Source organism: Eschrichtius robustus, chromosome 1 (assembly GCF_028021215.1).
Source record: "Eschrichtius robustus isolate mEscRob2 chromosome 1, mEscRob2.pri, whole genome shotgun sequence".
Classification (NCBI taxonomy): domain Eukaryota; kingdom Metazoa; phylum Chordata; class Mammalia; order Artiodactyla; family Eschrichtiidae; genus Eschrichtius; species Eschrichtius robustus.
In genome coordinates, this window is record NC_090824.1 from 174,694,533 (window position 1) to 174,705,555 (window position 11,023).

The 11,023-nt window shown below is 46.9% G+C and overlaps 1 protein-coding gene across 1 annotated transcript in view; it reads right to left on the reverse strand.

Annotated features, from left to right (window-relative positions):
• The window catches only part of LOC137774478 (dihydrodiol dehydrogenase 3), a 51,747-nt gene extending 42,803 nt beyond the window's left edge, over positions 1-8,944 (reverse strand). The window contains exon 1 of the mRNA XM_068559581.1: positions 8,832-8,944. Within this exon, the coding sequence (XP_068415682.1) occupies positions 8,832-8,944 (113 nt within the window). The remainder of the gene's footprint in view (positions 1-8,831) is intronic.
• Between the last annotated feature and the right edge of the window lie 2,079 nt (positions 8,945-11,023).

Consider the following 11,023-nt stretch of genomic DNA (forward strand, 5'->3'; position numbering starts at 1 on the left):
TGATCCCTCCCCCACCCCTTTCCCCCCTGGTAACCATAATTACAAACATCTCGGTTCCCACTGTCGATAAGCCTGGCCTGTCACCGGTGCTCCCCTACCCGCCAGGCCCACTTCATCTCTGAGACGCCTTCTGGAGCAGAGTTCCTTAATCTGGGGCCCGCAGACCGCCTAGGGACAGAGTTCTGAGCGTCCATGAACTTGAAAGGCAAAAAAATCACATCCTCGTCTTCACTGAGCTTTAACTGAAGTTAACATCCTTGCCATTCTAACTGTAGACAACAAACCACAGCGATTTCCACAGTGCCCGGGGCTCACCAACAGCATAAGCAGGAGTTTTCCTACCGCAGTGCAGTTGCTACAGATATCCGATCCTTTACCCTCATGGCAGTTTTGAAATCACAGTACTTGTTAGACCTGCCACCAGAGCTGGCTACTTAATGCATCAGTAAAGAAGCTTATGTATTACCAGATAATAAAAATGTTTTGTTAACTGTTGTGGAGGCAAGAGAATGGCCTCCCCAAAATGTCCATGTCCTAATCCCAGAAACCTACAAGATGTTTCCTTATAGAGTAAAAGACCTTTGAAGATATAAATTAAGGATCTTGAGATGGGAAGATGATCCTGGATTATTCAGGTGGGCCCCACATAACCACAAATCTCCCTATAAAAAGAAGGCAGGAGATCAGAGTCAGAGGGGAGATGTGACAGCAGAAGCAGAGGTCAGAGGGAGGCAATTGCTGGCTCTCAAGACAGAGGAAATAGCCAGGAGCCAAAGAAGGCAGAAGGCTTCTAGAAGCTGGAACCATCCAGGAAGCATTCTGCCCTAGAAGCTCCAGAAGGAACGCAGCTGACCCATTTTGGTTTTTTGTCCTCCAAAACTGCAAGACGAATGTGTGCGATTTTAAGCCGTCGAGTTTGTGCTAATTTGTTACAGCAGCAATAAGAAACCAGTACAACTGAATTTCAATAGGATTTGTTTCTTCTGCAATCCTGTGTATTTTTATTTTATTTTCTGGATTTAAAAACATTACTATGATAAGGGCCCATAGGCCTCATCAAACTGCCAGGGGTCCATAACACACACACAAAAACGATAGACCCCGGCCCTAGAAAGTAGAGATTCAGGATAGGATGAAATCCAGGGTGAGGTGAAGAACACAATGCAGTAAGAATGTAAGTTGAGTACATGATGCTATCTTTCTTTTTTTTTTTTTTAATAAATTTATTTATTTTATTTTATTTTAGTTTTGGCTGTGTTGGGTCTTCACTGCTGCACGCAGGCTTTCTCTAGTTGTGGCAAGCGGGGGCTACTCTTCATTGCTATGTGCAGGCTTCTCATTGCGGTGGCTTCTCTTGTTGGGAGCACAGGCTCTAGGCGCGTGGGCTCAGTAGCTGTGGCGCATGGGTTTAGTTGCTCCACATGACGCTAACTTTTGAGTTAAAAGTGTAATGATCTCTTTTTCAACCACATTCAAATCTGTACACCTGAGGCAGTGCTTTAGCTCATTCAATTCCTGCAAAAACCTGAGACACAGGTATCACAATGCCTATTTCATAAATGAGAAAGATGTAGAGTCTGGGATGTGAAAGTGTTCTCCAAAGAGCTAAGAGGTGATGGCCTGGGGGTTTGAACCGGGTCTGCCCGACTCCAGAGACCAGCACTGCATCATCAGCCTCCTTCCCTCGGTCACCTCCACTCCCAGCCAGCCGGTCCTGCAGCCCCACGTTCCCTTACGTCCCCTCCACCTCTGGAAAGACATTGCCTCAAGTTCTCTGTGTCTTATGACGTGGACAAGCTATCAATCAGCTAATCTGAAAACCCGGCTCTGACTGACAGTCTAGTAGTCAGAGAAGACGAGGAGCTTCCACCACTAATGCCTTTTCTACGTGAGGAGTCAGGCGCTGGCCCCATCTCAGACTTTATCTACCTAAGCTCTCGTGTCCTGATGCTCACCGTCCCTCTTGTAAAAAGTTCACCTCTTGGCTTCTTCAGGGTCCCTCAACGTGTGATCCTTGGTCCATGCCTCTTCCCTCATCTCCTCCCGTGTGTGCACTTCATGCAACGCGGCATACTGAGTCGGGAAGTGTGAGAGGCATCAAGACAATAGGCTCTGGAACCAGGCAGACCCAGCTGGGAATCTCAGCTCCACCACTGACTGTTCACTGATTGAATTAGTAGCCTGTATGAGCTGGGAAATATTGCCCTTCCTGGGAGGCCGTGGAGGTTAAAGGAGGCTACTTCCAGGCTCACCCCATGGGAGATGATCAGCACGTTGGTTACATACATCACGTGATAAGGTGTAGGTTAATGATGGGATATTTGCCGATGATCAGTAGTCAGGGCTAGGCTGGAGACCTGATGTTTGAGAACTGGAGAATGATGGCCTTTGGGACACGCTGCTGGGAAAGGCGAACGGCCCTGGACCCTGGGTGTCCCTGCATACTCTTGCCGGGTGTACTGAGACTGTGTGGCCTCCCTGCTCTTTACCAAGGCTGTTTCTCAGGGTCGTGTTCACAGCAAGCAGTTTTCAGCGTGGAGTAACGTCTCTCCCCAAACAGCAGGCTCCTTCCGCTTGCTGCCAAAGTGGTGAATCCTCCAGGCTCAGTGTTCCTCTCTGTACAGCACACCCCCGACCCAGCACGTGGGGAATCCATCCAGACCCCCAGAAGGTCAGTGGTGCTGACAGGTCAGGCAAAGCAGGAGAGAGAATGGACAGTGAGATTTGACAGCATGGAGGTTGCTAGTGTCCTTGAGAAGAAGGATTTCACGGGGTTGAGGAGGAGAAAGCTCCATGGGAGTGGACTTAAAAGAGGATGGAAAGGGAGGGGAGATATTGGGTACTGGATATTTTTAAGCACTTTTGCCAGAAAGAGAAATGAGAAATGAGAAATGAGAAATTCACTTGCTCCCTCTAGGAAAAGCTGCTCTTAAATTACAGTTTCTCAATTAAGAATTGTATAACTCCATACTGGTGGGAACAACTCATGAATACCACCTTGGTATGTTACCCATAAGATATTTACCTTTTATAAGGGAAAACAGGTTCTTAGGCCAAGACTATCGCTCCTTTCTGTTTGGGCCACAGGCCAGCTGAGACAGATGTCATGCTGCCGTCATCTGGCCACTCTGGTGGCTAAATCACATTCCACAGCCAACAAGCTGAAACTCTGTGACCCTCTTTGTTTGATTGTCCCTTAAAGGAAATTTTAAGTGCAGTACAAAGACTTAGGATGTCAGATGTTAACTAGTTAATATTATCCGACACCAGGAAGAAACTAAAATAGCAACAATCAACTGTCTTGTCCTTGGAGAGGCCGTTAAATGATATCAAGTTCCCTATTAATTCCCGTAGCTCATGAGAGAATAACACTTATGAACAACCTTCTGATGCTGCCTGGAACCATAGAGTTTCTTTGCTGATCAGGGGCACCCATACTTGTAATAAGCATATTTCAAGAGTTGGCACCAGTAGCAAACCAGCTGTTCACCTCTTCCCTGAAAGGGAGTAGGCATTGAAGTTTTCTTTGTACCAGGAAACTATCCTTTCTCCCCAAATACCACCGGTGTTCTATGTCAAGAATGGGAAGATGGGCTAGGAGAGGAAGATTTTAACTGGTGGAGGAAAGAAGAAAGAGGGTTTTTAGAATCACCCAGCCAGCGTGAATCCTCAAGGTGACCCAGAGAAGCACTCTTGTTTCACTAAGGCCCAGAAGAGCTGGGTGATTCTCCGGAGCTCACCCAGAAAGTCCAAAACAGAGCTGAGATTATAACCCAAGTGACCTGGGGCTCTTTGAAAATTGTCACACTATTCAGCAGAGCAGTCCCATCTAGGGGTACCCCAGTGGGTGGCCTGTAGAGCCAGACTGCTGGGCTCAAATCCCATCCCTGACTCGTTGTATTACCTTGGGCAGCTTCCCGAAACTTTCCTTCATCTGCAGTAAACTGGACAAGCTACTTACCCTCCCTGGGCTGCATCTCCTAGGAGTGTTGGGATGTGTGTATAACCTAAGCCTTAGCTCATCATATCAGCAGCACTCAGTAAACGTTAATTTATTACTATTGCCTCTCCGGGACATTCCAGTCCAAGTGTTGGACAACGATTGTATCTGAAAAGAGCCTGAGTGAAGGAAGAACAAAATGTCTAGCAAAAAATCGAACCCCTTGTGACCATGGAAAAGGTCAACAAAAGTGGAAAAATCCCAGTAATAATTACTCTTTGCTGCAGGGCAAAGAAGAACAGCTAGGCCAGATTCCTGCCCTTGGGACTGTCGTGAGCTCACCGCAGACTGGATTCTTGAAGGACAGGAACAGCCTCTTAGGGTGGCTTCAAGGTTGAGAGAAGAAAAGCCAAGTGCAAAGTCCCTGGCTGGAAGCCTGGCAGCCAGCAGACCCGCCTGGTGGGAGGGGTACGGAGGAGCCCACAGACCTGAGCCAGAAGTTCAAGGCCGGTGTCAGCAGAGCTCAGGGCTGGGGCGGGAGGGGGGATGGATAAAGACACAGCTCAGCTGAGAACAGCCGTGACCTGCCTGTGGGTCCCTGGGAGAGAGTCAGCAAGGAGCTGAGAGCATCAGCACCCCTTCAGGTCCCAGGCTGCCGGCCACTTCAAGTCCCACCACCCACCTGCCAAATCTGAAGTCGTTTTGCTGAAAAGATAACAAAAATGCCCACTGGGCAATATAGTAAAAGTTGTACCATCTCAACATACACTCCCCGGAGTCATTTTCCATGCTCTCTCAGAAACTGCCTTAAAAGTGACTTTTTGTGAATTTTTCCTGTTTTTCACTTTGATATGCCCGAACATAATTCCAAACTTCTCCCATCTCATCCACCACACTTTGTTTTCATTCATTCATTCATTTGATGAACACTGCGTGAGCGCTCTGGGTCAGACCCCACATGAAGGAGGTGGAGGCACGGGAACACCTGACCCCAGAGAAGGCGCTGGTACCCAGGCTGACAATGCAGTGTGTGTATCCTCTGTGTGTCTGAAGTCAGGGTCCCCAGACAGACTCTGAGGCAGAGAGCTACATGCAGGTTTGGGTGAATGTTCTTGGAGACACACCCGTGAGGAGATGAGGACGGCGAGACTGGGCCAAGGGAGGAGCCGGCCGGCAAAGCAGTGGCAGCTGAGGCTCCACTGGGCTGGGGAGCTTTGCGAGTTGTCTTGAGTTTAGGCGGGGGCCAGGCCTTTGTGTACGGGCACCAGCAATCCGTGGCAGTGAATCACCCCGGTAGGACATACAACCTTGGGTGAGGCAGTTTCTTGCTTCCGGGGTCAATTTCCAAGTCCACCAACAGAATGGATAAAGAAGACAAGATATATATATATATATATATATACACATATATACACAATGGAATATTACTCAGCCATAAAGAAGACCGATGTCCATCAACAGATGAATGGATAAAGAAGATGTGGCACATATATACAATGCAATATTACTCAGCCATAAAAAGAAACGAAATTGAGTTTTTGTAGTGAGGTGGATGGATCTAGAGTCTGTCATACAGAGTGAAGTAAGTCAGAAAGAGAAAAACAAATATCATATGCTAACACATACATATGGAATCTAAAAAAAAAAAAAAGGTCATGACGAACCTAGGGGCAGGACGGGAATAAAGACACAGACCTACTAGAGGATGGACTTGAGGACACAGGGAGGGGGAAGGGTAAGCTGGGACGAAGTGAGAGAGTGGCATGGACATATATACACTACCAAATGTAAAATAGATAGCTAGTGGGAAGCAGCCGCACAGCACAGGGAGATCAGGGGTGGGATAGGGAGGGTGGGAGGGAGACGCAAGAGGGAGGTTACATGGGGATATATGTATATGTATAGCTGATTCACTTTGTTATAAAAGCAGAAATTAACATACCATTGTAAAGCAATTATACTCCAATAAAGATGTTTAAAAAAAAAAGTTAAAAAAAAAAGAAGAACGAAATTTTGCCATTTGCAGCACCATGGATGGACTTGGAGGGTATTATGCTCAGTGAAGTACGTCAGACAGAGAAAGACAAATACTGTATGATATCACTTATATGTGGAATCTAAAAAATACAACAAAGTAGTGAATATAACAAAAAAGAAGCAGACACAGATATAGAGAACAAACTAGTGGTTACCAGTGGGGAGAGTGGGGGAGGGGCAACATAGGGGTGGGGGAGGGGAGGCACAAACTACTGGGTGTAAGACAGGCTACAAGGATGTATTGTACAGCACGGGGAATATAGTCAATATTCTGTAATAACTATAAATGGAGTGTAACATTTAAAATTGTATAAAAAAATATAAAAATTAAAAATGTTCCAATGGGGGGTACAGATGTGAACCATCCTGCCCTCCAAGAATTTCTAGAACTTTAGACCAAATCATCAAGCCACAGTGGCCACACACACGCTCTTTTAAATGTCTGAAGAGGGTACATCGCGTCCCAGGTGAATGGAACAGAGCTTCCCGCACGACCTTAGAAAATTCACGTGAGTAGGGTGGCCCACTAGCATTCCCTCCAGACAAATGAGGATGCAGACAGCCTGAGCTAATGCTTCACCTTCACTGAGCGTTTAATTACCCAGAAGAGCATCTATTGCCTCATTAACTCTCTAACTGTGACCATTACAGTTAGAAACGCAAACACAGCAGCCGGACAAGGCAAATACAACCCAGCCATTTGCAAGGTTGAAGATGGAGGCTTCGTGGCCGACAGGTGGTGGTTACGTGGGCAGCAAGTTGTCAGCCAATCCTCCCCAGGTGAGCAGGGCAGCGAGGCCCTCTGTGTCTTCAAGTGGGACTCCGGGAAAGGGGAGCCAGTTCAGCCTCTCTGTGGCAGCCCCAGATGCTCCCTTTCTTTGTTCTGCTGAGGAGCAGCCTGGAAATACTGAGTCCAAGCATCTTGGTCAGCAGCACCTGGTCATCACACACCTGAATGAGGGGGGCGGGGGGGGTACAGGTGCAGGCGGTTCGGAGGGGAAGGTTGGGGTGGGGGGCTGCAGAGAGAGAAAGGAGGGCTTTGCTACGTCCTACGTTGATGAGTAGAGCTGAGTCACTTGGAAGAATGGGCTGCCCTGTGAAAGAAGAGCAGAACTTGTCCACTCCCTCGTTTTATAGAAAAAGACACTAAAACCCAGAGAGGAGGCACCACTTGCCCAAGGTTACACAGCTCGCTCGTGACAGAACTCGCGTTAAAACTCATATTCCCTGATTTCCCCTCCAGGGCTCTATTCACCTCCCCAAAGAAAACAAAGGAAAACAAGAAATGTGGGTGACAAAGTAAGCAAAGCGACAAAACTAGGGGGGAAAAAAGAGAAAAGGGTGAAAGATTCAACTGGGAAAGGAAAGGAAACAAGCAAAGAACAATCATCAAAACAATGCTGATGCTAAAATTCCTGTGCACAGGAAGAGCCAAGAAAGTGTTGAAAAAGAACAAGATGTGGAGCCCGCCCTCAGACTGCAAATATTCTGGAGCTACTGTGATTCAGCGTGTTAACAGAACAGTAATCAGCAAATACGTCAATGGAACAGAATATGCAACCCAGACACAAAACAAAGTAGATGTGGAATTTAGTACATGTGTATAGACATCATTTCAGGCAGTGGCCATAGGAAGGGGGAGGGTGGAGAACCAGTCACTGATGGGTATTAGCACTAGTGGCTGTATAGTTGAGGGGGAATTAAGTTAAATCCCCACTTCACAACATTTCCAAAAAAAATGAGAGATGGATAACCTCAGTTAAAATGGCAATATTAGGCAACATCTGAAAAATATTACAAGAAAATATAGGGGAATCTCTCTAGGAGGATGGGAGACCTTCATAATTAAGGCACAAGAAAGCAAAATCAAAAGGGAAAAAACTGGGCTTCCCTGGTGACGCAGTGGTTGAGAATCTGCCCGCCAATGCAGGGGACACGGGTTCGAGCCCTGGTCTGGGAAGATCCCACGTGCCTTGGAGCAACTGGGCCCGTGAGCCACAACTACGGAGCCTGCGCGTCTGGAGCCTGTGCTCCGCAACAAGAGAGGCCGCGATAGTGAGAGGCCCGCGCACCGCGATGAAGAGTGGCCCCCGCTTGCCGCAACTGGAGAAAGCCCTTGCACAGAAACAAAGACCCAACACAGCCAAAAATAAATAAATAAAATAAAGAATTAAAAAAAAAAAAATGCCAGGTCTTTTAAAAAAAAAAAAAAAGGGAAAAGACTGATCAATTTGACTACATCAGAATTTAAAACTCCAGTTTCCTAATAGAGACCACAAGGAAAATTAAAATCAAGGGACAAACCAGGAGAAATATCATAAATATCCAGCAAAGGACTTAAAGCCATCAAATATAAAGAATTCCTAAAATCAATACAAAAGGACTATAAAAATAGAAACCATGGGCAAAGGATATAAGCAAGCAACTCAAAGAAGAGGAAACAAAAATGTCCAATCAAAATATGAGAAGCTGATCAACTCGTGATCAGGGAAATGCCGATGAAAGCAAAGTGAGATATTTCTTCCCGCTCATCAGCCTGAAGATAATGTGTGTGTTTGATGACACAGAGCATATGGAACTTGTACACTCATACCCAGCCGGCGCGATGAAAACTGGGTGTAACCACGTTGAAGGGTAAATTAGTCAAACCTATTGAAGCTAAATCCCCCAATTTTCACTTTCATGTTTAAGCAAATGAATACATTACTAGTCACTCTTGCAGTAAAGAGAGTCACTTTGACCATAAATCAGAGACCAAATGTCAGGCAAGGATCCCAGTCAAGGAAGGAAGTCTGCAGCATTTTGCATCTCAGCCCCCGGGTGGGGCTGGGTCGGGGCCCATCAGAGCCAGTACCTGAGCAGGAAGGTAGGGAGGGCAACCTGGGGATCAACATCTCCTCCCTCCTCCGTGGCCTTCAGTGCTGCTGACTCCCTGACTGTCCCAGGTGAAGGAGGCAGCTTCGCCATCAGGTTGTCTCATTTTCCAAACTCAGTAGTGAATCTGTTTCAGTTTGGCAAGTGAAGCAATTACATTTCCGAGTGGCAGGGGTCACTTAGGGCTAAATGAAAAACTTAACTCTGCCAGGCAAGAGAGATGCATGTCATTAATCACAGCCTATCCCCACACGTCCATGGCTGAGCTCCGCGTCCCCTCCCTTCCTTGGGCTGACTTATTCTCCATCTCCTTTCTCTGTGCAGAGCGTCCAGAGATGGTCCACTGGGGGCCCAGATGGGAAGGTAAGTCATTTAAGTGTTGGTCACCCAGGAAATTGAAAATCTACCATGACGGTACTAAGGCACAGAGAGTGAATTGATTTCCTGTAGCGTTTGGACCCCAAAGTCTCTGGGGAATCACGTCAGAACCAGGTGGGGAACCAGCAAGGCTGAACAAGCAAGAGTTGAGAGCAAAGCAGGGCGTGGTGGAGGGCAGGTGGGGCACTCCATAAAGTCAGGTGTTCAAGGCCCTGGATCACCTGCCTCCCTTGGGAACCTGTCTCTACCTTTCTAGATTGTTCCAACTTTAAAACCCGAATCCCAGGTCTCCTGGTCATGCCTGACTCTGCCTCTCGCTGACCTTGGCTTGATGATCCTCAGTGTTCCCAAGCCCACTTCCCATTTGTGTCCTAGGAGTACCCGCCCTGCTCCTGGTCCAGTAACAATAATAATTGTCGTTCAGTCAGGACGAGGCACAATGCAAGCACTTTACGTGAGTCATTTATCAGCTCTGGCTCTCTCACGTAGGTGGTAAATGACCACAGACCCCAGGGCCTGTGTCCTCTGGGCAGTGGTGGCTGGTCTCCATCACCCCAAGGACTTCTGTCCAAACATACATGCCAGGACCGCACAAAATCTTCTGAAATGGAATCTGTAGGGATGGAGCCTAGGAGTTCCCTGGATGGCCGGAAGGGTGACTGCTGGACATATCCTGGTTTGACCGATCCCACTACACCAGGAAGAAGCCAAACTCCTTCTTCTGCCATTAGACCCCTGCAGGAGCCCCCATCAGGGCACCCGGTGTATCTGGCTTCCTCCTGCAACTTTCTCCCAAAGTTTTTTATAAACATCACTGGGGGGTAAGCATTGGTTCAGATAATCTACATCTCTTTCTTAGACTGTGCTCGGAAACTCCTTTGGCAGAGACCAACGGATCCCTAAGAGAACTTTTGAGTATGCGACACCCATCACTCAAAAGGTCTTCAAAATAAAAATGCTGATGGCAACCAGAAATAGAATAGTTCTGCCCCCAGCTTTCATGGTAATAAGGAGAAGCCTGTGAATCAGCTACTCTAAAGGGCAGAGGGCGGGGATGTTTGAAGCAAAAGGGAGATGAGGATCTATCACCTGATAACACCTCCCAACCCACCAGCCTCTTTATGCATTAAATAGGAAAGTAATTAAAAATAATAATCATATCTGGGCTATTGTGCTGGGAAGAATGCACGGAAGATGAGGAGGTGGTGCCCTTGACCCCACGCACTGAGAGAATATGAAGGATGTTTCTAAATGGGGAAGCCCCCCCCTGAGCAAAGTGTAGAGGGGTGGCAGAGGAGGGATGCAGGTCCCACTCTTGTCCAAGGCAGATGGAGGCCAAAGCTGGGATGGTAGAGCAGAGAGGTCAAGAGCAAGTGAGGATTCAGAGACAGATAGGCCTGAACTCAGGTCCCAATCTCTCCACTTCCTACCTGTGTGATCGCAAGGAAAGACGCAGTTTCTTCATCCCATCCCTAGGTGGGAAGGATCCCCGTACCTACGTCACAGGACAAATGTTGTACGTTAATAACCAGACAACTTAGCTTCAGAAGAAACTTTGATTAAAATAATATGTGTAACAGGGAACTATATTCAATATCTTGTAATAACCTGTAATAGAAAATAATCTGAAAAAAAATATATATATATATGTATAAGTGAATCGCCTTGCTGTACACCTGAAACTAACACAATATTGTAAATCAACCTTATGTCAATAAAAATAAATAAATATATAGTGTAAAACATTTATCTCAGTGCCCAGCACTGAGTAAGAGTTCAACAGATGGCTGATAA